This window comes from Tiliqua scincoides, chromosome 7 (assembly GCF_035046505.1).
Source record: "Tiliqua scincoides isolate rTilSci1 chromosome 7, rTilSci1.hap2, whole genome shotgun sequence".
In the NCBI taxonomy this organism is placed as follows: Eukaryota; Metazoa; Chordata; class Lepidosauria; order Squamata; family Scincidae; genus Tiliqua; species Tiliqua scincoides.
Genome location: NC_089827.1, coordinates 77,962,262 through 77,988,462, shown reverse-complemented (window position 1 = coordinate 77,988,462; position 26,201 = coordinate 77,962,262). Strand labels below are relative to the sequence as shown.

General features: G+C 43.5%; 1 protein-coding gene across 3 annotated transcripts in view; it reads right to left on the bottom strand.

The window, feature by feature from the left end:
- TBC1D30 (TBC1 domain family member 30) overlaps positions 1 to 26,201 on the bottom strand; it is a 53,936-nt gene that overhangs the window by 8,085 nt on the left and 19,650 nt on the right. For all 3 annotated transcript variants that reach the window (XM_066633473.1, XM_066633474.1, XM_066633472.1), the window contains exons 3-9: positions 22,995 to 23,056; positions 22,514 to 22,579; positions 17,665 to 17,790; positions 14,829 to 15,014; positions 12,871 to 13,039; positions 12,043 to 12,211; positions 8,414 to 8,519 (exon numbers count right to left, since the gene is read on the bottom strand). In XM_066633473.1, the coding sequence (XP_066489570.1) occupies positions 8,414 to 8,519; positions 12,043 to 12,211; positions 12,871 to 13,039; positions 14,829 to 15,014; positions 17,665 to 17,790; positions 22,514 to 22,579; positions 22,995 to 23,056 (884 nt within the window). The remainder of the gene's footprint in view (positions 1 to 8,413; positions 8,520 to 12,042; positions 12,212 to 12,870; positions 13,040 to 14,828; positions 15,015 to 17,664; positions 17,791 to 22,513; positions 22,580 to 22,994; positions 23,057 to 26,201) is intronic.

Sequence of the window (26,201 nt, the reverse complement as noted above, 5' to 3'; positions counted from 1 at the left end):
AATTGCAGCTGCAACCAACCTAGATAGTTGTCAAAAGTGTGTTTCTCTTTAAATACAACCTTTAATCATTCTTAATAACTTTTGGATTTCACAGGTGTGCAATGCAGGAAGTCTGTGTGTTCCCCCTCCCCAAAAGAAGGGAAAGCTGGAGAACCCCTCCTAGCCTTTGTGCCTCAAGGAATGCACAGAGTGCAAAATAGTAGCCAAAAAAAAAGGAAAGCCTCTAATGCCTAACTTTGTGATGGCTATCTTTTGTTTTAACCCTTTTTGTTTCAGCAACAAGTAAAGACAAAGAAAACAGCATTTGCCCTCCAGAGGAAAAATTTACTTAATCTCATTTCCTTTACAGGATCTAAGCCCTGACACCTATATCTGTATATATTTTAGTTTGGTTTAACACTAATCAAGTATTTCTTTTTCTAATGGAAAGATTGTCATGACAAATTCTTTTAATTCAACTTATGTTCTCTGCTTATATACATATAAATACTAAAATGTTCTATATGTTTGTTGGATGTGTGTGTGTGGTATGAAAGAAGCACTTTGTCGGTCTTTGTTCTTGTTTGTTTTTGACTTATAGTGAAGTCTATCGGAAGCCCACATGACTTCCTTTCTGTAATAGGCCTGATATTTGTTGCAACAATTTTTATTATTTTTGTATATTGAGCTCATTACCATTTTTGGTACCATGGTTCCTTTTTTTCTGTTTTTAAACATGTAAAAGTACTCTTATCAAATGTGCTTTCTTTTCACACAAACCCCCCCTCATCCTAGAGGGAGGGAACATGAAGAATAACCCTAAGGTAATTGGACAATTGGGTAATTACCCTAAGGTAATTGGGTAATTGGGTGCCCGCATGGCTAACCAGCCAAGTTAGAGAGGCTGTGAAGGGCAAGGAAGCTTCCTTCCGTAAATGGAAGTCTTGCCCTAATGAAGAGAATAAAAAGGAACATAAACTGTGGCAAAAGAAATGTAAGAAGGTGATAGGGGAGGCCAAGCGAGACTATGAGGAACGCATGGCCAGCAACATCAAGGGGAATAATAAAAGCTTCTTCAAATATGTTAGAAGCAGGAAACCCGCCAGAGAAGCGGTTGGCCCTCTGGATGGTGAGGGAGGAAAAAGGAAGATAAAAGGAGACTTAGAGATGGCAGAGAAATTAAATGAGTTCTTTGCATCTGTCTTCACGGCAGAAGACCTCGGGCAGATACCGCTGCCCGAACGGCCCCTCCTAACCGAGGAGTTAAGTCAGATAGAGGTTAAAAGAGAAGATGTTTCAGACCTCATTGATAAATTAAAGATCAATAAGTCACCGGGCCCTGATGGCATACACCCAAGGGTTATTAAGGAATTGAAAAATGAAGTTGCAGATCTCTTGACTAAGGTATGCAACTTGTCCCTCAAAACGGCCACGGTGCCAGAAGATTGGAGGATAGCAAATGTCACGGCTATTTTTAAAAAGGGGAAAAGGGGGGACCCGGGAAACTATAGGCCGGTCAGCCTAACATCCATACCGGGTAAGATGGTGGAATGCCTCATCAAAGATAGGATCTCAAAACACATAGACGAACAGGCCTTGCTGAGGGAGAGTCAGCATGGCTTCTGTAAGGGTAAGTCTTGCCTCACAAACCTTAGAGAATTCTTTGAAAAGGTCAACAGGCATGTGGATGTGGGAGAACCCGTGGACATTATATATCTGGACTTTCAGAAGGCGTTTGACACGGTCCCTCACCAAAGGCTACTGAAAAAACTCCACAGTCAGGGAATTAGAGGACAGGTCCTCTCGTGGACTGAGAACTGGTTGGAGGCCAGGAAGCAGAGAGTGGGTGTCAATGGGCAATTTTCACAATGGAGAGAGGTGAAAAGCGGTGTGCCCCAAGGATCTGTCCTGGGACCGGTGCTTTTCAACCTCTTCATAAATGACCTGGAGACAGGGTTGAGCAGTGAAGTGGCTAAGTTTGCAGATGACACCAAACTTTTCCGAGTGGTAAAGACCAGAAGTGATTGTGAGGAGCTCCAGAAGGATCTCTCCAGACTGGCAGAATGGGCAGCAAAATGGCAGATGCGCTTCAATGTCAGTAAGTGTAAAGTCATGCACATTGGGGCAAAAAATCAAAACTTTAGATATAGGCTGATGGGTTCTGAGCTGTCTGTGACAGATCAGGAGAGAGATCTTGGGGTGGTGGTGGACAGGTCGATGAAAGTGTCGACCCAATGTGCGGTGGCAGTGAAGAAGGCCAATTCTATGCTTGGGATCATTAGGAAGGGTATTGAGAACAAAACGGTTAGTATTATAATGCCGTTGTATAAATCTATGGTAAGGCCACACTTGGAGTATTGTGTCCAGTTCTGGTCGCCGCATCTCAAAAAAGACATAGTGGAAATGGAAAAGGTGCAAAAGAGAGCGACTAAGATGATTACGGGGCTGGGGCACCTTCCTTATGAGGAAAGGCTACGGCGTTTGGGCCTCTTCAACCTAGAAAAGAGACGCTTGAGGGGGGACATGATTGAGACATACAAAATTATGCAGGGGATGGACAGAGTGGATAGGGAGATGCTCTTTACACTCTCACATAATACCAGAACCAGGGGACATCCACTAAAATTGAGTGTTGGGCGGGCTAGGACAGACAAAAGAAAATATTTCTTTACTCAGCGCGTGGTCGGTCTGTGGAACTCCTTGCCACAGGATGTGGTGCTGGCGTCTAGCCTAGACGCCTTTAAAAGGGGATTGGATGAGTTTCTGGAGGAAAAATCCATTATGGGGTACAAGCCATGATGTGTATGCGCAACCTCCTGATTTTAGGAATGGGTTAAGTCAGAATGCCAGATGTAGGGGAGAGCACCAGGATGAGGTCTCTTGTTATCTGGTGTGCTCCCTGGGGCATTTGGTGGGCCGCTGTGAGATACAGGAAGCTGGACTAGATGGGCCTATGGCCTGATCCAGTGGGGCTGTTCTTATGTTCTTATGTTCTTATGACAAAACGTTTTGTTCCATCAATGATGAATATTTTCAAGGGTTACAGTCCCTCAGCAAATAATCCCTTAATGTTAAGATTTCACCCCATTGTAAAAACTATTGTGGTGCAATTAATATTTTGCATTCTCTTAATTCTACTTATATGTTAAGAAAAAAAAAAAAAAGGAAGGAGCGAAGAGGAATGAGCTGTGCAAGTGTTTGCAGAACCAACTTGAGTCCTCCTTGAAGGAAAAACCCAGGTTCTCTCCAGCTCCCAGGGAATCAAAAGAGTTGTGAATAAGAAAAGAAACAAAAGCAAAAGTGGAAAAAAAAATCAGATTTGGCTGACTGTAGTGTGTAAAGCTCATGATGTGTTCCAGTTTTCCTCTGTCTTAATGGTAAGAAATTGCACTCAATCAGAGGTAGCCCTGGACAACTGGTTTACTTTCTCTGTGGAGAATGTGTTAAAACACCTAACCTTTTGTGCTCAACAAGAATGTAAGCAAAGTCAGCACAGTGTCTTTCTGCTACTGTATTTGTACTGTATTTGTATTCCTGTACTGTTGTTACCTCTTCTCTAGTTCCTCCAGCAAACCAACCAACAAGCAGGCCATGTACAGAGTTCTGTAACAACACCAGCCCTTTAAGGTTAAACAGTTCAAGAAAAAGAGAGAGAGAGAGAGAGAGAGAGAGAGAGAGAGAGAGAGAGAGAGAGAGAGAGAAATTGAATCAAGAGCCACATGGCCTGACCAAAGGAACTTTGAGCTAAGAGAAACTGACCAAAGGAAAAGTACCAGACATAGCCAATAGTGGGAGGGGCCAAATCACGCAATTGTATTTCGAGGAGGTTAGATAAAAATACAGGAAGCCCCCTTCCCCAAAAATATGTATTGTTGTTTATTGTCTGTTGTAAATCAATGTCTGTGTGCAGGTTTAAAGCTATCAAATTGCCTCTATTCCAATATTGCACTCCCTGAACTGCTATTCTCACAATGTTTTAAGTTTCCTATGTTTAGTAAATTGTTGCATCTTATCTTTGAGACAAAAGCAACTAAAAGAGTCTGAAGTAGGTGCAGTATCTGAATGTTTGATATCAACAGGAGTGTCTAGATAAAGGAGGGTGAGAAAACAAAGAAAGGACCTGAACATCTAAGATCAAGTTAACTAAAAAGTTGTGGTAACAAGTATTAAAAATAACTTTAACCTTTAATTTATTCCAAGTTCTAATAGCTATGCTAGTTGTGTTTAACTGTTTGAATGTAGGGGCACAATCTAAGAAACACAACTAAATAAGCCTCTGTCACTAATCTGTATTATGTTCCAACAAAATGTCCAGCATTGTGTCTGTGACCACATGAGAAACAGCCCCCTGGATCAGGCCGTGGGCCCATCTGGTCCAGCTTCTTGTATCTCACAGCAGCTCCGCCGGATGCCCCAGGGAGCACACCTAGTGGCAGGAGACTTGCATCCTGGTGCCCTCCCTTGCATCTCACATAGCCCATTTCTAAAATCAGGAGGGTGCACATACACATGATGGCTTGTGGCCCGTGATGGATTTTCCTCCAGAAACTTGTCCGGTTCCCTTTTGAAGGCATCCAGGCCAGATGCCGTCACCACATCCTGTGGCGGGGAGTTCCACAGACCTACCACACACGGAGTGAACAAATATTTTCTTTTGTCTGTCCTAGCTCATCTCTCCCCACACTCAATTTTGAGTGGATGTCCCCTGGTTCTGGTGTTATGTGAGAGTGCACGGAGAGTATCTCTCTGTCCACTTTCTCCTCCCCATGCATGATTTTGTATGTCTCAATCATGTTCCCCCTCAGGTGTCTCTTTGCTGGGCTAAGGGAGCTCAGGCGCTGTGGCCTTTCCTCATAGGGGAGGTGCCCCCAGCCCAGCAATCACCTTAGTTGCTCTCTTTTGTACCTTTTCCATTTCCAATATCTCCTTTTGAGATGTCTCAAATGTGTTCCAAAGAAAGTGTACCCTGAAATTCACTGCTTAAGAAACCACATTGACCCCTTGAGTATGTGTTTTGCTTTGCTAACTTTTCTTTTCTGCTTTATACTCAGAAATCATGAGTGCTTTACCATTATCATCTGCAGTGAGCTCCAAAGCAGGGTCAGTGCAGCTAACTCCAACCAACACATCCACTGGACAAGCTCACGCAAGTCCAGCACTACATGGACCTAACTTCCAACCAACGATGGTTCAGACCTGAAGATGGTTCCTGCCTGTGCTCCTCTGGACTGAGACAAATGGTGGAGGCAACTTGGCTGTGAAAGAGACTTCAACCTGTGTGCACCCACTGAAAGAAGCGAGGGCAAGATCGAAGATACACCAGTCCCTCGCCATACATCCCCAGATGGAGATTCAACATGGGAGGTACCAACTTGTCAGGTCCCTGACTACACACAACGTCGCCTAGAAGACAGCTGCTGGAAGATGAAGAACACCTTGCTCACCTGATGCTGAAAGATATGTTGGAGTTGGACCTGCTGAAGGGACTCATGGCAGATAAATAATGAGCTGTTATGAGCATGTATGATTTCTTTGGATGAAGCTGTTTTAATGTAGTATTTTTATTTTCTATTCATTCTATTATTTTCCATTGTATCTTCAGTTTGTGTTTGCTTTCCTGAATGCAATTTCAGTAACTTCTGTATTTTGTACCAAAACATTGGATTATACCTGTATTTAGCATTAACTTAGGTAAACCTCACTTGAAAGTTGCTAGACAGGCTCTGGCACCAAAGGGCTAATATGCATTTTAGCTGACACTACTGGCCCTGTTTACCTACATCCTGGGTGATTAAGGGAATTCCCTCCATTCATACCCTGACTTTCACATTTATCTCCAAACATTCTGCCTACATGTAAGCAACCTTTCAATATCCTTAAAAACGAAGAGAGTTTGGCTAGCAAACAGTTACTCTCCTGAGCACCCAAACATAGAGTCACTCTCCAGGGTGTACAGGCTGCTCACAGACCAGACACCCAGACAAGTAGCTATGTTTGCACTTTAAATTCACTCTTTGCCCTTGTGTATTCAGAATGCCCTGTAGAAAGTGAACTAAAACTACACCACCCTGGTATACCTAAAAGTGTTCTGGATTTATGATTCCTATCAAAGTAAAATGTGTGTTGATGTATTTTTTGTTTTGTTCAGCCCAAGTTTACCAAGCTAATTTGACTTTCTGTTTACCTTGTTGTTTATCAGGAGGGAAAACTGATACCAATATGCCCAGCTCACAATATGGAAATATCCCAAGATGCCCAGTTCACCGATAAGGCTCTTCTCTGACCAAAAGCCAGCATCTAAAATTCCTCTTAGAGAACAGGCTAACTGTGGTATAGATTCACAAGGGTAAACAGAAAGTCATAAACAAGAGCCATAAACTAATAAAAGGGATGCATAGAGTACCAGATCCTTTGTAATGGATATCTCTGTAAACAAATTGCCGATGTGTATCGAATTGCCCTCCTGAACATCCTGAGGATCAAGATGTTGATCTGATAACCAAGCCAAATGTTTGTGGGACTGTTGGTCTGTTATTTTTCCCATGCTTGCCATGGATGTGTTTTGCTCTCTTTGTGTGCTCTTTTGTCCCTCCTCCCCTACCTAGTCTACCCTATAAAACCAGCATCATTATAATTGTTCGGGGTCTCTCCACGTGTGTGTGTGTGTGTTTGTGGAGGGTCCCGTTTGCAAACGAGAGTAAACGTAAGAAGTCCTTTGAATTCTCCTGTCGCCTGTTTGATTGCCTCTCCAAAATCCAAAGAATCGTGTGTGTGTTCATTCGGAAACACTCGACTGCTTTTTATTGCTACTATGACATAAAAGCAAAACAGTGAACAAAGGGCATAAATAATGATAAACAGTTGCTTTGCAAAAAAGACCAATGCCAGCTGCATTCTCAGAAAGCATTAATGCTGGCCAATGTCTCTCAATAAAGAGATATTCCTGAATGAATGAATGAATGAATGAATGAATAGTGAGCAACATGCTTGGCCTGTACCTAATACAAACAGGCTGCCATAGAAACCAATGCTATATGTCTTGACCAAAAAGGGATAAATACCCCATTGCTCTGGTGTGTGAGCACAAGCAACTAAATGTGAGACATTCTGGAGATGTAACTCCTTGGGGCTTGCCACAGCCAGGGGTGTGCCCCAAACTCCTGCCACATGAAGTGTCTTTTCCAATTTGCATATCGGTACTACACCTGCAAGCATGAGGACAAAAAGGAGTTCTTCAATAGTAACACTGTGCAAGGGCTGTGAGACTGAAAAAAAAACAACCAACACTACATCCAACCCAACATCCCTTCCTCCTTAATGGAGTCTGATCACTCTCACCTGTTTCATGGCTTTGTTTGGTTCCCTAGGGAACAGAATTCTAGGACAATCTAGAAATAATTGATACCCTTTAGGTCAACAGCAATCTGTTCCATACCAAAACTCAAGATGAAATGGTACCATTAAATTTTCTACTTTTGTGGATTTCCAGAGGCTGCTGTTTTGAATAAAAACTACGGCTTTAATGCTTGATTTATTTTGGTTGCAATGAATGGATTCTAGACTTTGCACTTGACCCCCACCCTCCTCCAGAATGTCTCCAAAATACTCCCATCTGTAATACAATGGCATGCTTAGTATTTGCTTGCAAACAACCACCACCTCACATTAATTGGGCCCTAGGATGAAGAAACCAGCAAGATGAACTCATTATTCATATTGCATCCACATACTGCTCCCTTTTCTTCTCTTCAGCAGGTCACAATCAAACTAAGCACAACCAGCTATATTTTATGGCCTGCCAGGTCCTTGACAGTTTGTGCTTTTGCAATCCTAGTTAGGCTATAAAACAGGTGACTTAATAAATTCCTTAGTGAGCCACCACACATGGTTGCTGGATGTGTTTGCCTTGATGGGGCACAAGTTGTGCAATTTATACTACCAGCTACGATTTGCCTTTGGTTATACATGGACAAAGCAGTCACACATTTGCGAGTTCATAGCCCATCCCAAAGTGGATCACTCCAGTCAGGACAAATGTCATCTCTCCATTTCACACATCAAGCTAACAACTGAAATTCATAACAGAGTAGGCAGCTGTTTGAAGCTGACATTCAACGCACTCATCTCTATACACAGACTGACATGTGAAGAATTGTACAAGCCTATTTCAAGCTGCATGTGGGCAGCCACCACATTTTATTGTAACAGCACAGTAATGCTGCATTATTCACAAGCTTTCTTTCTGCCTTTAATGTTCTTGCCAAAGTTGTGAGGAAAGCAAACTGTACAAGGCTGGGTTAAATTAATAATAGAATACTCTGCTTCAATAGAATTTGGCAGGGCATTTGAAAACTACTGTATTTTTTTAATATGTCCAGCTGGAGCAAGGCTATCCCACCCTGTTTGCATCTTTATTTAGTTAGTGCTTACTAACCTGCATGAGTTCATTGCTATCAATGAGGTTGTCTTCCAGCATCTCTTGGGTTAATTTTCCCATGGTGCCATAGAATTCATCTGCAGTTTCACAGCCATCTATCTGCCTGCATCACAACACAGATATTTCCATCATCTAAACAGCATGCTACAATCAGAGTCAGTGCATAGCAGGTCACGTCTGTTATAGAAAAAAAGCCTCTATTCAAGCAGCTCAATACTAATGAAATAAAGGACAGATATTCACAAATGTACAAGTGGACCACAGGATAGTTTTTCACTGTATTCAGCTACACTTCAGCAACAAGCTACATTCAAAATGAAAGAACAAAATCTTAGGAATGTCTAACTTGAAAATAGTCCAAGTTGTCCAACAAAGTATATTCTTTTGGTACAGGGGAGGCCAACCTTCCAACTTTAGGGCTCCTGGACCCATGAAGACAAAAATTCAACAGGTGTAGCTTGCTATCTCATATATGACAAAATGCACATGCTGAAATTCCCACCTCCACAAAGTGCAATCCTATGCACGTTTACTCAGAAGTAAGACCCACTATGCTCAGTGGCACTTATTACTTCCTAGTAACTGTTACTAGGACTATGGATTCTCAGCATCTTTTACTTTCACCCTGTGTTAACTACAGCAGGTATCAGCTATCAGCAATTATCAATGAACTACGAGCAAACTGATCAGGTATGCTGGGAACAGAGAGCAAATCCAGTACACTGAGCAGGATGGAGGAGGGATGGGTTACCATATGTTTGATAGGATTTAAAAGCAGAGGAAGAGTAACTGTTCCTTTTTTCTCCAGCACAGTGTATTTTTTTTTAATAGTGACTATTCCTGGTGGTGTTCTGCATCGTTTTAGAGTATGAGCCCTTTTGGGATAGGGAACAATTATTTGATTTTTGTGTGTTGAACTACTTTGTAAATTTTTTTTTACAATATTCATACAATTAAATTTTATTTAAGAATAAATATTCTTAATAATAATAACAATGACTTAAGCAAAGGAAAGAAGAGACAGGTCTAGTTTCCGCTCAGTGATTTCCTTAACTTAGTGCCTGTTCTAACTGCAGTGGAACCTTCTGTTATCAAGAAGCACGTGAGAAAATGGGGCCCCAAAACTACACAATGGAAAAGAATTAGCTGTTTATCTTAAAAAGACAGCTGGATCGCAAACATCTCCACAAACATACACTCTCAAGATTACTCAAGTTTGGATTCAAAACTTTCAAGACAGTGTAACTGTATATTTACAAAGCTCCAGTGCAGTGAGAGAACAGTGTTTGAAGTCCTTCTGCCCTTCTTTTGACTTCCACAGAGGAATTTTTTTCTTTCCAAGCATCTATTTTTCTTAGATAGCATCGGATTGATCTTTAGACAGCTGAACTCCTTAGGGTGCTCTTAGGAGGTCAAAGAAAGGGCAGCAAGCCAGTGATTCAAGGTAACAATACATAAGTCTTAAAGGAAACAAAGAACAAAGTGTTACTTAGAGTTTATGCTGCATCCTCCATTTCATCTTGCTAGTTTACTCTATGAACCATAATGCTAGATTTCTGAAGGTAAGCAACAGCTTGATGGCTGCTCTGACAATGGCCTGTTGAATAAACAGCAGACTGACTTTGGTAATTAACATAATTTCTCTCATTAGTTATCGAAGGAGGATGAAACCCTTCTTGGACACTCAAACCTAAGTCTTAATTTTTTCCAGAAGCAGCAAAGATTCTTCTTTCATTTGACTGCCAGCAGCCAAAGATGTGCAAGTTTAAACACAGTTAAAACCTTGAAAATGTTAAGGACAAGCTATAAACTGAATAAAGAAGTACTTTATTATTTATTTTTCCCAATTTTATACTACCCTTCCTGCAAGGACCTCAGGGTGGTGTACAAGGTTCCTTCCCTCCTTTTTGGCCTCACAACCCTGTGAGGTAGGTGAAGCAGAGAGAGTGACTGATCCCAGGTCACCAAGGAAGTTTCATAGCTGAGTAAAGATTTGAGCAGGAATCTTCCAGGTCTAAGTCCAACTCCTGAACCACTGCACCAGCCTGACTCAAAAGACTTATAAAAGACTTTACTGCAGGAAAAGTATAAAACTTTTATTTTATAAAAGAAGAGAAAGTGTGGCACAGCCAGATTAAAGCCATTTTTAATGTATTCTCAACCAGTAATCAGTATGCCAACTTACTTTACCTCAATATATTAGTTTAATATAAAGTTGGCCTACATCTTACACAAGGCCTGACCTGACAATGGCTGGTAAGTTTAAGATTGGGCTTTAAGTCATATGGCAAAGAAGTCCCATTTATTTAAATGAGATCTGAATAAGGGAAAATCACCAGGATTGTGCCTGGTGTAATTACATGCACACCACTAGCAGATCCAAAGAAATACATCCTGACTTGAAATGTCAAGGCATTTCAGGATTCTGTGAATCTTCACTGCCTGGAATGGCAACCTCCTCTTGATCTCTAACAACATAGTACAGGAAAGGAATTATCCACTGCACTACCTCATGTTGGGGGACAATGACTGGAATACTGGATTTGGGTATTTTAAACACAGACAGAGTTATAAATTATTTCTCCAAATGCAAAATACAAAACAAAATCTACTGCAGAAATGTATTTTTATTATGATAAAATTTATGTCGTGATCTATGGGTATTATCATCAGTACTAAATTTAATTTTTTGAAAGCAGATTTTATTTACTAGCTGTTTTTCCTTTTTATTCCAGGGTCAATTTCTGCATCCAAATGCCCTTGTAGGAAGGGAAAAAATGTGGGTGTCAGAAGAAAAGATCAGAAGCAACCACAAAAATCAAACAAAGCATTTTCCAGCTGAATTAACAGGCTTCTGCTTACAATTACCCTTGAAGTCAATGACAAAAACTTGTTAATTCTGTGAGGACAGGGTCTTTTGTTTTGAATGTAACTAATTGGGAAAAGAAGTTGAGTTGTTCAAAGTATCCTTTTAAGAAAACAAAACATATGTAAATCTGAACACGTTTACTTGGTAATTTGTTTGAGAGCTTTTCATGTTCCCCGAAAGAGATGGAACTGATCTTCAAAGTCCGAACTATAAGCTTTTCAAATCAACTGGTAGTCACTAGAATATTTATTAGTATTGTACCAACAGACCATACTTTTCCATCCCCTTAAATATAGGAGATATTTAAGAAAATAAAGGAGATAATTAGCAGATTGTTACTTAAGCTTTCATGATTGATTTATTGACAGGTTGTGGTGCAAATACTATGCCATTTCCATTTGTGGGGGGGGGGGGGTTTGTGCCCCATCAGATATGGATGTGGAGATTGTTGCTCCAGTGCTTGTTACTATGCACAAATGGCCATGTTAACCTTCTGCGCAATGGTTTGTCTCCTTGTGGTTCTATTAACCACTGAAAGGAGCAATTCAGCTCCTGGCACTTGTCTTACACACAGCTCTGCCATTGCACTGGTCTGGGAAATGGATCAGGGAAAGAAAAAAGACAGACATGGGGGGGACAGTTCTATAAAAGGAAGGGGAACAGAATATTTAACACTTTAAAACCACTTCAAAAAGCACTTTGTCCAAGTACACATAAAGTGTGGAAATCTTGAAGCATAGTAGAAAAGTATACTTACTCTCCTAGCTTTGCCCAAATAGCCAGTGCTACTCTCAGTATAATTTCTGACCCTTCAAAGAAGACAGAATCCCAAATTTTTAGAACTGTATGATTTGGAAGACATGTAGCAAACAGGGTCAAGAACCACTGCATTGTGAAAACATTTGTTAGTGGGGGTTCATAACCACCTGAAACAAACAAAAACACCACACTGAAAGTCATCTACAGTTTTTCCTTAAAGGTGTTTTTCTTAATCCAGCAAAAAGGGGGGGAAAATACAGCACCATGTTTCTAAATCCACCCTTTGCAGGGACAAAAGAAGAGCAGGAAACTGCCCTGATTCCTGTTAGTTTTGCATCTATATACCTGCTTTCACTAGCTGGTTCATCTCATTATTCTCGCCTTTCTTCTTCCTTCCTGTGTTGCCTCCTTCACTGTCTACACTACAAGATCCTCATGGCACTCATCAGTGAAGATCCAAAGATGCTGAACTAACAAAACCAACATAGGGCCCAATCCTGTCCAACTTTCCAGCACTGGTGCAGCTGCAGTGCAACCCCGAGGTAAGGGAACCTCTGTGACTGTCTCGCCAACACAGGAAGCAGGGCATACCCCATTGGCACAACAGCACCTGCACTGGAAAATTGGATAGGACTGGGCCCACAGACCACAAAGAAAAAGCCATCCACTCTCTCTCTAAAATTTCTGGCACTGCTGGTCTAATTGCTTATTGGGTTTTAAAGACTCTTGTTTGTTCATCTTGCCTCAAACATTATTTAAAGTCACAGTAATGGTTTCACTTCATGAGCAGGGAAACCAATTGCATGGCATTTGTACAGAAACCTACCTCCACCTTCTCTGTTGGCAGCCCTCTGAAGAGCATCCAAATGCTGGGAGAGCTCAGGAAGGTTCATCCTGAGGAGGTCTCGGAACACAGCCATGTCCACAGACAGTGCTCGAAGGTTGTTGACAAAATAGCTGTCTGGCAGCACTTTATCTATTAAGTAAATCATGATCTGAAAATAAAGTAGAAAAAGGCAATAATTACAAAGTGCCATATATACCTAATGGAGTACAATACACCTATTTTTTCTTTTAAAAATATATTTATTCTTAAAATCTAAAATTACAAATGAAGTGCAATATAAAAACATAAAACAATTTATGCCAAAGGTAACAAGCATGCATTCCAAGATCTAATAAGATACTGCTTAAGTCAGGAGTGTCCTGTGGGTCAAATATGGCCTGCAGAAGCTCTTTATCCAGCCCTTGTGATAATTGGGCTCTCCCAGCACCAGAATCAGCTGCTCTCAGGTGCTGAGCTGCGAAGTGAAACACAGAAGTGTCGCTGCTGGAAGGGAGGCACTGGGACAGCCCAGTTATCATGTGGGCTACCCTGTCATTAGCAGCGCTTCTGCAAAGGCACCGGGAGGAAGAGATGGAAGGAAGCCTTAGAAGGAAAGGAACAGTGGGAAGGAGGTAGGCCAGGAGGGGTGAGAAAGGGAGAAGCTGACAAGGTGCTGAAAAAGCCCAATTATCGGCTTTATATTTTCTGAAAATTATACTTTCTCTTTCTCACTATGCAGCTAATGAGTTCCTAAGTGAGAACAAAGTGCTTATTTCTGGTCTTCACCAGGTTAATGATGTCACTTCCTGCTTAATTACATCACTTCCAGCCCTCAGTAGGTACCATGATTGCTATCTAACCTACTGTATGAAACGGGTTTGACACCCCTGACTTAAGTCATATATAATTCTATGAACTACTCATGTAACATATCCATCTACCTACTTGATCCACAATTGGAAAAATTTATCAATACGGTTCATATTCTTATGTTATACCCTTATATAGATCTTGATTCCATTTATGTCAATGAACTGTTTTTCTGAAACGTCCAATGAAAATCCAATATAATCCAGAAAATACGGCCATATTTGGATTATATAGTATCAACTGAACTGTTACCTTTTCTCATGCCTCTTTTTCCCAACTTACTGGACGCCCAGAGGCTCAGTCCAAAGTACCGATGTCTACTTTGATCTTATTCAGTAATTTCCTATTCCTGTATGAAATCTGTCCCTTGTTGAATGAATTTGTTATCAATTGTTAACCATACAGGTCTATTTCAGAGGGGATGTAACATGACCGAGTTTTCTCTTTAACTGGTACCAAACTTTCAAAAGGGATTTTACTATAGGACTGAAGATAAATTATCTGTCATGGAAATCAGTTGTTTTTTATTTATCTGAATGTTTTTATTCATTGGTATATTTATCTGCCTCCCTAGGTTATAAATGCAGCTGCGAGCAAGTAAATTTACAAGTATATCAGTTCTCTGATCCAAGAGTTGGTGTGGCACAGGAGCTAAAAGACTAATAGCCCAATCCTATGCATCTCTACTCTGAAGTATATCCCACTGAGTTCAATGGAACCTTCTGCCAGGTAAGCATGTATAGAATTGCAGCCTACATTGCAACTTAGGAATCTCACCTCTGCCATGAATTTACTAAGTGGCCTTAGGCTAACCAATCCCTCTCAGCCTCAGTTGCAATATGGGGATAATATTTCTATACCTTACAGGGTTCATGTGAAGGATTACACCAATACAGTACTCAGGAAACTTTTGCACACTCAGAAAGTGCCAAACAACTGCTAAGAATTATCATCTCCAAGACAGAAATTGGCGTTATTATTTAAAACGACGACACACAGCATGCTGAGTTTTGTGGGGGTTTTAAAAGCTAATTTGAAGTCAACAACATGTAATGTGGTTAAAAACATGCTGAGTAGGCTTGACTCACTTTTAAAGCATCTCCCTCATTGCCTTCCATCACCTCCAGGATGAGAGCAGCCAGGATATTGAAGCCTTGACAATAGCCAACAGATTTGTTCCACCTTGCATAGGCTAGTAACACCCTCTTTAACACTACCCTGTCTTGCTCTGCCTCCTGGCCACAGTAGGAACTGCATCCAGTCCGATGAAGATCCTAAGGAAAGAAAAAGATGGTTGGAGCATCGAGTGCCAATAAGATTGGGTTCTAAAAGGGTGAGTAGGTACTACACCTTTTTCTCCATCTACCTACCACTCTCTTCTCAATGGTACAGCAGCCTTAAGAGGTGAAAAAAATGGTTGTTCATTTCGGTTCCACAGCAAAGTATGTTGTGACCATTGCACAAGCTCCACCAGCAAGTGTGCCCCCTGCACTGGCTAAGCCTAGACAGCATAACTGTATCAGTGAAGAACCCATTTTCTCAGTGTTTATTGAGACAGAAAAACACTTAGATGTGCTTCTTCTTGACATGCGATCACTTATTATTGCATTTTAGATTAATAAGTGAAGAAGTGAAACACGCAGCATTTGCATCAGAGTAGAAAACAAAATCCAAACCCAAACATCTTTATTTCCCACGAGTTACATTGTTTCAGAGGTTATAAACCATTAGTGAGGAACAGGCAAGCAGATGCAACATTAATTTTTAACGTCGAACTGTATGAACAAGATCCATAATTTACAGTTACCAATTAGGACAGTATTTTCAGAGAGATATCCAGGAAGACACACAGGCACTTTGCATCCATTATAAAACTGAGGCTGCTAATCCTATGCACAGTTTCCTGGGAGCAGGCCCTACTGAATACAATGCAACTTTCTTCTAAGTAGACATGCATACGATTGTGCTGTAAGGGCCCCAAAACAGATGCAATGTGAAAGTTCCTTGTTGTAGACCTACCACACTTTTGTTTTACTAATTAGCAAAAGGCTGCTTAGAAGAATGACATCCCCCCACTGCCTCTCCTACAAACTTGCTATGATACTTTCCATGGACAGGAGCAGACAGAAAGAGCTGATGTATCTGTCCTTTTTCCTTCACCACCACAACCACCACAGAACTAACAGCAGAAGGGGTTACTTAAATTGGGAAAAGAGCACAAAAGGGTTACTCCTTCCCAAAGGATCATGTGCAGAATATTCAAAGCAGCTCTATGCCACCTAAAATAAAAACCACTTGAGATCCTAATCACAGGTTTCTGGTTGGATCCTAAGGCATAGTTCTTACTAATGGGATAAACCAGTATCTGTCCTATGCTAGTTTGTTAGTGTCTGAGCTGTGTCTGAGCTGTGAGTGTCTGAGCTGTAGTTTGTTAGTGTCTGAACGGCCCGCTTGGAGGCAGGCTGTGCAGCATGGCCTTTCCCAGTATGAAGAGACACTTGGCCAACAGTCTGAGGCTAAGAGACAAAGAAGGAAGGCCCATAGCCAGGGAGACAGACCAGGGACAGACTGCACTTGCTCCCAGTGTGGAAGGGATTGTCGCTCCTGAATTGGCCTTTTCAGCCACACTAGACGCTGTTCCAGAACCACCTTTCAGAGCGCGATACCATAGTCTTTCGAGACTGAAGGTTGCCAACAGAGCTGAACCAGTTCACACTACAGGTCTGGGGGATGATATGAGGGAATTTTCTTCCTCACAGAAAGAACTCCCCATCCACATACGTCAAAAAGACTGGTTCCAACAGAACTTCGTTTTTTACTGTCTGGAAGAGCAAATCATCTTGAAATGTAACCCCTGCATAAGATGTGGGTTGACTGTATGTAGAATCCACTAACTTATCTGGGGGGAGCCCTATTTTGAATGTGATTCAATAGGCATTCAACCTAGTCAACCTGAATATACCATTAGTATACATGCTGGTGTTCTGCTTCATCAAAAAATCAGAGACTGGTAAACTCTAAGCAGCTGTTAGTCACTGACAAAATATTAAATAAATGATACAGGAAACCTTCAAAGAAAAGTCTGGATCAAACATGCTAATGGACTATTTTACATGTGTGAAATGGCCTTAAAATGGCTAACTGCACCATCCTAGGCATGTCTACTCGGAAGTAAGCTCCACTGAATTAAGTTGGATTTACTTCCAGGCAAGTGTATATAGGATTGCAACCTAAAGGTAAGTGCTAGGAATGCAGAAAAAAAACAAACAACTCAACTGTATTACTAAGGAGCATAATAATTCCATGAGTGGGTATTTTAAGGGGAATCTTTATTTAAAGTTTGTTTTGTCATTGTGGGAGCCTACGTGGAGAATCATGAACCTGCTTCTGCAAATGTTGAGCAGGACAATCTGGGAAATAAAGGTTTCACCGTTTCCTTCCTCTGTTTGCTCTGCCTCCTCTTATCAGTTGTTCAACATTCTGAGAACCAATCATATGAGCAAACACTATCTACAAAATGGAAAGTTAAGTGTGTCATTAACAGGAAAAATAAAGGAAACTGTGAGCAACAGCGAGGAGGAAATCAAGTTGTGACAATGTAGATCTAATATAGACACTTGTGAGAAATCAGTTTGGATAAACAGATGATGTATCTTTCATTGTTGCATGAACATGCAGGCCTGGAACCAAAGAACTACTTGACTAATTCTGTATGCCCCAAGGGGGATTTAAACTTGAAATTCTTAATCAGCAGTTCTTATCACCCTGCTGTATGGCAAACCTCTTCTGCACCTGTGAAAGGTTTGAAAAGCAGCCTGCAATACAGCAGGTGGGTGGGACATACCCAAGCTCTGGGGTGCCTCCAAGTGGCTCTTTGGATCCAACACACAAAATGTGATTACAGTGAACTCAACTGCCCAGTACCTTTACAATCTGAATACCCATGGAGTCATCATCAGGATTGCTTCTGTCATTGAAAGTGAAGCGCATAGTCTTATCCCAGTCAATCGCTATACTCCTTAAGTAGTGGTCTGCCAAGGTGAGCCAGACCTTAAAAGAGGTGGCAAACACAGTTTATTTAATAGACACTTTATGCATACCAATGTGTACAGATAATCTACCAGTTTAGTACATTTCAGTATCAATCCAGAAGCTTTATGTTGATGGATACACAGTTATTGGATCAATGTCTAATAGTAAAAAGAAATACGCAAGGCTTTCTGTTGAAGCCAGCAGTTCTGTATAACAAGAGAAACAGAAGTTACCATAATATACAGCTGCCCCTCGACTTAGGCTCATTTGACTTGTGTGAATTCATGCCTGAGAGGCATGTGTGAATACATGCCTGAGAGAAAAGCACAGAGAGAGAGAGAAAATACACAAGAATAGTCAAACTCAAAACAAACTTATGCTATCCCTTCCATATTAAATAGGAGATGCAAAGTACAATGAAGATACATCAAATGCTGGAGTGTGAATTCTATACACCCCTTTCTGGAACTGCCTTAAGAAACTTTGACCAGGAAGAAAAGGCTCTTTCCTCTCCCCTTCATCCTCACACTGTGCCTGTTGGACAGACTGAGTTGTGAAGCTTGAAGCTCCCTCCTCCCCTCTCTCTCCAGTCACTATGCCATCAACATCCTGGTTTCAGCCAAGTCACACCATCATTTAAACAAACCAGGATGTCAACCGACATCCTTTGCACTGAGTTCAGGAGGCGACTGTCCAGTCCAGGAGAGGCTGAGCTCATGGAAGAGAATGGGGAGCACTGTGGGTTGGAGTGAGGAGCATGAGGAATGGATCAACAGGGCAGGGCAGTGGGTTCACAGCAGGCAAAGCAGGAGTCAAGGACAATCAGACACAAGAACTTCAGAACCTTGGACAAGCCCCAAGGAGAAGGCCACTTGTTCTGACTAGAGCTTGGTGGTAACTGAGCTCTTCTATATTCTACAGGCCTGACAATCCCATCAGCTCCCCCCTCCCACTAGTTAGGGAAAGGAAAAGCTTAAAGGGCCAGCCCTTTGACCTGGAGCATGGCAGGCCAGCACCTCTCCACTGTCTCATCGGGAATGGTGTCTGCAATGGCAAACAGGGAGTGCAAGGCCCTTGGGGTAGAGATGCTCAATCCTCAATATCTACCCTGCAGGTTTCTATTCTGAGAAGTCTTTGGATGCTAGATTCAGGTTTAGGAGGTCTTTGGCAGCTGGACTCAGACTTAGACCCCAATCCTATCCATTCCCCCTCCACCAACACAGTAGTGCCAAAATGGCTACTGTTGCATCCTGCGGAGGGGGGGCAGTTGCGGAGATCCCTTCTGGGTAAGGAATCAATCATTCCCTTGCTGGGGGTCAGCCTCCATGGTATGAGGTGGTCTGCTCAGACCTGAGCTAGCTAAATATTTGGTGCAGGTCCACATGGATCCACGCCATGGAGTCGGGACTGGGAAGGGGGTTAAGACTTGGCTGCTGCTATTGGACCTGCCCACAATCTGCCCACCCCCAACCTCATCCTCCTCCACTGCTGCATCATTTCACCCTCCCCAACCCCTCCCGGCTCACCCGCCACCTTCAGCAGTGGGCAGTGGGAAGCAGCAGTGGACCACCGGCTCCAGTGGGAGGCTTCAACCTTCGCACTAGCATTTCGGCAGCACGCAACTGAATGCACGGCTAAAGCGCCTTTTACGACTGGCGCTTTACAGCAGTCAATGCCAATGGAAGAGGCGCACCGCCCAACCCAGGCAGGATTGGGCTGTTAGTGTCACCACAAACCCAAACCAGTATCTTTGCCTTGTGTGCTTTTATGGACTTTAGCAGGTCCTTCTTCAGCCGAGTCGTGCCCACATCACTGCTAGAGGTTGGATCACAACAGAATGGGGGGCAGAGCTTGGAGACTTCAAGCTGCATTCTGGACCAAAACAAACTACAGTTTGCTGGTCATGCAAACTGATCCTTTGACAGCCCAAAGCCTTTTATACACAATAACTATGTCAAGGGACTTGTCGTTTAAATTACTTTTCCACAAGAAATGCAGCTATCTGTGAGCAGAGCATGAAGCCCACTGTGTAAAAAATGCCAGATGGGACACATCTATTTTGTAGCATGTGAGTCACTGGGAAACCTTCCATGCTTCTCCTTCATTCAAGTGCCGTTCGCAACATTTAAGGGGCACATTTGGTCCTGCAGCTTGCTTCTTCATTTACCTGTCCAGGAAAGTGCTTCAACTTATGTGAATAAAAGACCAAAACAACAACAACAACAAAAACTGTCCACCAAATTCAATTGTGTAACTTTCAAATAGAAATGGTTGTATAGCTAATTATACTGGGCTAATTACACTGGGCTAATTTATAAGGTTTAGGTCAGGGGTTGGCAACCTGCTGCTCTAGAGCCACATGTGGCTCTTTCAGCTGTCTGCTGTGGCTCCTCTGGTGAAAGTGGCAAAGGGGGTGACAGGAGGCACCTGTGTTGGGAGGGCAGGCTGCTTCCCTCTGCCCCCTGAGCTCACTGCCCTCCTCTCCCTTCACCCCCACCTGCCCCGCATTGGTTTCCCTTCTCAATTTTGCCCGCTCTGCGGGCTTCAGCTCCCTGTTTTTCCCTTCCCCAACTCTCCAGCAGGCTCAGCCAATCAGCATCCAGCAGGCTCCTGGCTTTTTCTGTTGGAATGGCTCAGGGCCCTTCACTGGCTGACCACCAGCCAATCCTGAACCTCCCTCCTCCTCAGCCATTGCCAGCCCTTGCAGCCCGCCTTTCCCTGAGCAGGTCCCCACTCAGTGCAAGGAGAGGCTTTTCCTCCACAGCAGAGGAGACATGCTGTGTGTCTACTCAGTAGTAAGCCCCATTACAGCGGATGAAGCTTACTCCCAGGAAAGGGTGCCTGGGATGGCAGCCTTGGAGCCTGCTCAAGGACGGGTGAGTGGGAGCCTGCGCAGGTCTGTTCCAGAGTAAGCCCCGATGTAGTCCCTGGGCTACTCCCAGGAAGGTGTGGAGGGCTGTAGCCTCAGCCTCCTCCTGTACAGGTCTACTCACAAGTAAGCTGTAGTCAGTGGGACTTCCTCCCAGGAAGGTGTGGAGGGCTGTAGCCTGTGCAGGTCTACTCACAAGTAGTCAGTGAGGCTTCCTCCCAGGAAAGTGTGGAGAGGACTGCAACCTGAGAGCTCCAACCAACTTGTCTGCTCAGAAGTCCCATTGTAGTCAATGGGGCTTACTCCCAGGATAGTGTGGAGAGGGTTGCAGCCTAAGGGAGGGAGGGCAGGCAGGCAGGCAGGCAGGGCAGAACCTGGTCTGTGGCTGCCCCCCCCCAGCTCTGGCTTCTTCTCTTCCCCACCTCTGGAGTCTGTGTCCTTTTTTCCTTCCAGCAGGGTGCCTCTGGAAGGTGGGGGGAGTTCTTTAGTATCCATGTAAGATAAGCAGATGTCATAACTGCCATATGTATTGGAATCCTGGAAGATCTGGCAAGGAGGTAGATGTGGTGTCAGCAGTGGCCCCTTTAAGGGTAAGGCCTGGGCATCCAGCAGAGTGTGCTGCACAGCTGCAGCCACTTGAAGGCAATAGGGCCCTCAGAGATATAAGGAGCACCTGAGGCAGGAAGGGGGTGTGGGTTGTAGAAGTAGTGCAGGTTGGAGAGAAGACTGACTGGGCTTATTAACTTTGACTTGGATACTCTGACTGATTTGACTTACTTACTTTGGAATCTGACCTTGGACTGTGACTTGGCTTATTGACTTTGGACTCTGCCCTGGATGCTCTGACTGACTTTGTGTCTAACGGACTGCTGGAGACACTGGAGTCTGGTGTGTGGCTGCTGTGCCCAAGATCTGCTGAGGACCCAGGGTCTGCTGTAGTGACGGGAGGCTGCTGGCAGGCGAGAGGACCTCTGCAGGTTGAACAGGCGAGCTACCCTGGAGGTGGGGTCCAGCAGGAGTGCAGGGCAGAACCAGGGTCATTTGTTGGGGGAAAGAAGGGGAGCTAATTTGCTTAAAGTGGGCATAATTCTCCAGGCAGAGAATGGCCTTGGAATCAGGCAAAATGCCATCGAGGACCAGGCATCTGAAAACACAGGACAAGAATGTATGACAAAACTAACTAAAAGCTACAAGAGGGGGCTATATTATAAAAATGGGACCTATAAGAGCATAAAGCTAAAAAAAAAAAACAACTATATATGCAGTATTATCTTCATTTTAGATGTCAAAAGGGTTTTGTGGCTCCTGAGGTTTTTTTTCCTCCGGAAAACGGGTCCAAATGGCTCTTTGAGTGTTTAAGGTTGCTGACACCTGGTTTAGGTGAAACACCAAGCAAAGTAATTTTGTTTTAAAAATTTGCCATTTCCCAGTAACTATGTTTAACTTGGCATTACTACTCATATCCTCCACTGCTACACAATAGAAACGAGTATGTTTTCCAATCTGTTTCCCAATCCATATCTCCTCAGAAGTAAATTCCATGGTAGTCAATGGGGCTTACTCCTAGGTAAGTATGGACAGGACTGCAGCCTCAAATACATAACCTAAGTTCACCCTCTCCACTGCCTCATTCACACCCATCATACTTTTGTCTGGGATAGTTTCACTAGTGTATACTCCAGGGCATAAAAACTTCTGCAGGCCCTGACACCATTGGTGTAAAGTGCACTTTCACATCTTCACACTAGAGGCCAAATGCTTATCTGACTGTGACCTATCCACTCACTAAAATTCACATATCACTTTGTGCCTGCTCTCTCTCTCTCCCTCCCCCCCCACAATGTATTTTGTAAGGTGCCCAGCTCTACCTACCTTTCTCCTCCACTCCTTTGGTATCCCTGTTGCCAGCCGAGCCACTGCTTTGAGGGCATCATGCCACTAAAAGCAACCATCCAGACAAGGTTAATTATTCCAGTTCAGAGATGCAATTAGACATAAAATTAAATACCCATCCATCATTTATGTTCACTACCTTACAACCTACTTGTAGGCATGAAATACTTAAATACAAAATGAGATTATCCGATGGAAGAATGAAGAATGGGGGGGGAGCATTTTAATAATTCATATAACAGAAAATGCAAAAAAGCCCACTGATGTTAATGCTTTTGAATTCTTAGTCATACCAAACAACCTGCTGTTACAGAAAAGGAAACAGTTGTTAAGGTTTCCAAATGAAACCAATAAATTTGCACAAAAGCATATATTTTTCCTTCCCAGACCAAAGCAGACTGCAAATGTACTCAGAAGACACTATTCAGCCTTTCAAATCTAAAAGAAAAAAATAAATTACCTGCTGAAAGCCATTTTGACCTAGAGATGGCTCTAGGGTAAACTTCAACTTCGTGTCCACACCTGAGCAGTAAACAAAAAAAATCCTAAAATACTGATTTAGCCATTAAGAACATAAGAACAGCCCCACTGGATCAGGCCATAGGCCCATCTAGTCCAGCTTCCTGTATCTCACAGCGGCCCACCAAATGCCCCAGGGAGCACACCAGACAACAAGAGACCTCATTCTGGCGCCCTCCCTTGCATCTGGCATTCTGATGTAGCCCATTTCTAAAATCAGGAGGTTGCACATACACATCATGGCTTGTAACCCATAATGAATTTTTCCTCCAGAAACTTGTCCAATTCCCTTTTAAAGGCATCCAGGCCAGATGCCATCACCACATCCTGTGGCAAGGAGTTCCATAGAGCAACCATACGCTGAGTAAATATTTTATTTTGTGGGTCCTAACTCTCCCAACACTCAATTTTGAGAAACCATTACACTGAATAAACATTATCATACGAATGTGTAAAAAACATTAAGAGTCCTTTTTAAAATGCAAAATTAGATATTACTTTGTATTAGAGGCTTGATTGCACCTTTCCTGTGCAATTAGTGTCTGAAGAACAAGCCTTAAGTGCAACAAAGGTCAGTTTTGTTCCCTTCTCCTGCACAAGCATCATACCAGGATACTGCAAACAGGAGTTCTGTACATGTCTTCCAAGTCTTCAGCCAGCTGCCCCCTTCTACTTGTCCAAGTTGCACAAGCTCTGGAGTTCATACAGCCCGAATGTGCAAAGGGGAGAATTGACAAGGAATACAAGAAATGTACAGACCTCTCACTCCATTGCTTTGTCAGTGTGTGGGAGAGGGGGTGAGAAGCGGTAAACACTGCTGTGCCCCAAACACTGAGGAGATCCTTCAGGACACTGCATAGAAATTAACTCTAGTCTTAAGCAGCATCAACCCATTACATTTCTGCTTAAAGAAAATTTATTCTCTAGACGGGAACAAAAGTTATACTGTACAGGCGTGCAACACTTAACAACCTTCCCTTAATGATGGCTCACATATAGGATGTGTTCAAAGCACAATAAAGAGCCTGTTAATGAGGCAGTCAGGCCTCCCATAGCCTGCAGCAGAGTATTTGTTTACACAAAGAGGCTGTTAATGCAAAGAAGAGGCAATCTGTCTCCAGTAGCCCCTGCAGCCAGCTAGTGTCTGGTAGGGAGTGTCTGTTTACACAACAAAGGCACCAGATTGTGCTGAATGTTTGCTTACTGACCTAATCGCATAACAGTGGGGATCAGGTAACATATCCCCACCATTAAATGATGCACACCTGTACAGGCTAGGGAGGGGCAGCAGCAGAGTCAAGGTGAAGGGTACCTCAAATTCACCACCCCCTGCCACCTGCCCCTGATGCAAGCAACATGAGGTTGCTTCATGACTGGCCTGGCCATGACTCACACTTCGGGTGACAGGAGCAATGAAGTACAGCTGGTGTTTCAATATGTAATAGTGATCCCTGTCCAGAAATGCTTCAGCTAAGTCAGATCCAGCTTCTACTCCAAGTACTGCTAATTTCTCCAATTAGGTGTCCTGCAAAAATGCCACTTGCTGTGGGCTCTGAAAGCAGGGTGAGACACATGCAACAGTTGGGGGAGGGGGGAGGCAATGCCCTATTCATACACTAACGTCTCTAATCAGCAGAAACCTTTACAGTAATGTATTCATACCTGAAGAATAAAAACTATATTTACAAATAACACACGCACTTCAGATGATTTCTTCAAAATATTCAAATATGGTTTTTCAAAACATAGTTTTAATTTAGCAATGACAATGTATCAGCCCAATTCTAACCAATTTTCCTGTGCCAATGCAGCCATGCCAACAGGGTGCACGCTGCATTTGGGGGGGGGGGGGTAGTCATGGAAGTCTCCTCAAGGGAAGGGAACGTTACATTGCAGCTGCATCTGCATGGAAAGTTGGTTGGTTATGTCTGAGTACCACAATTAAAGTGGCTATTTCGATGCACTTCATCATAAACAGCATTTAGACTACAGTCCTAACCACAATTACTTAGACACAAGTCCCACAGAATTTAGGATTTTCTCCTAAAAACCAAGTAACAATATAATTCTTAGCATGCCTACTCAGGCCGTTGTGTACGGACTGCAGCCCAGTACTGAATTTGCAAAGAAACAGAATGCACAGTGTCAAGGTACCTAATTAAGATACATCTCTACGGAAAAGCTACTACCCCAGTCAGAACTAGATTGTGGATCCGTCACACCTTTTTCTTCATGAAGATTAAAATGGCTGAGCTGGTCTTAAGAACAAGAGGCTGTCTGTTTTTTGGCAAGCCTGCATTTACTATGAGAAGGAAACGCTCTGCAGACTCTATAGGTTGCATCCTGGGCGTCCACTATAAGCAGCATCTCTCCCACAGAAACAGTGTCGCTGTCCAAAACCGAGTGCTGAAATCAGGCCTGACAGATCCAGGCATCAAAGGAGGCATTTCTGGTGTGCCTTGAGGACCCAAAGCGAATTAAACGGTTTAAAATCCACACCGACTGTGCGTATGACGTTCTGAGGGGCTTCATAAAGATCTGAGCCTGTGTTTTCATTACTACCAGACCCGATTTCAGTTCTTTTCCAGGACACGAGGCTAAAGAAGAGGACAAGAGTGTGCCTGGTCGCTCGGATCTAGCAGGACATCCTGCGCTGGGACTTCAGGGCAGCGGACAGCAGATTTACTGCTGGGGATCTCTGCTCTGAATTCACACCAGCTCAGGCTGCAGTCCTTCCAGGAGAGTCATCTCTTGAGGACATGTGCACTCCAGGACCCCTCGGCACTCCATGCAGCCGGACGCTGGCCGAGGTGAGGACGAAGACCCTCCCGCGCTCTGCTGCCGACCCCCGGGGAAGGAGCCCCCTTGAGACCAAGTGCTGGACAGAGAGATGGGCCCAGTCCCACCCGACTTCCCGGCTCTGGGGTGGCCGCAGCGCAGCCCCCGGGAAGGGAAGACCCGTCCCCGACCTCCAGGAGGGCCCCGCGCCCCGCCGGCACAGGGACTGGGGCCGCTCCCTGCGTGCCACCCCGGCACGCGCAAGAGGGCGCCATCGGGCCGCGCCTCGCCTGGAGGGGTCCCGGAAGGGCCGCGCTGCCGCCCTCCCCCGCTGCTCACCGGGCTCCAAGGTGCAGAGCAGGCGCGGCGC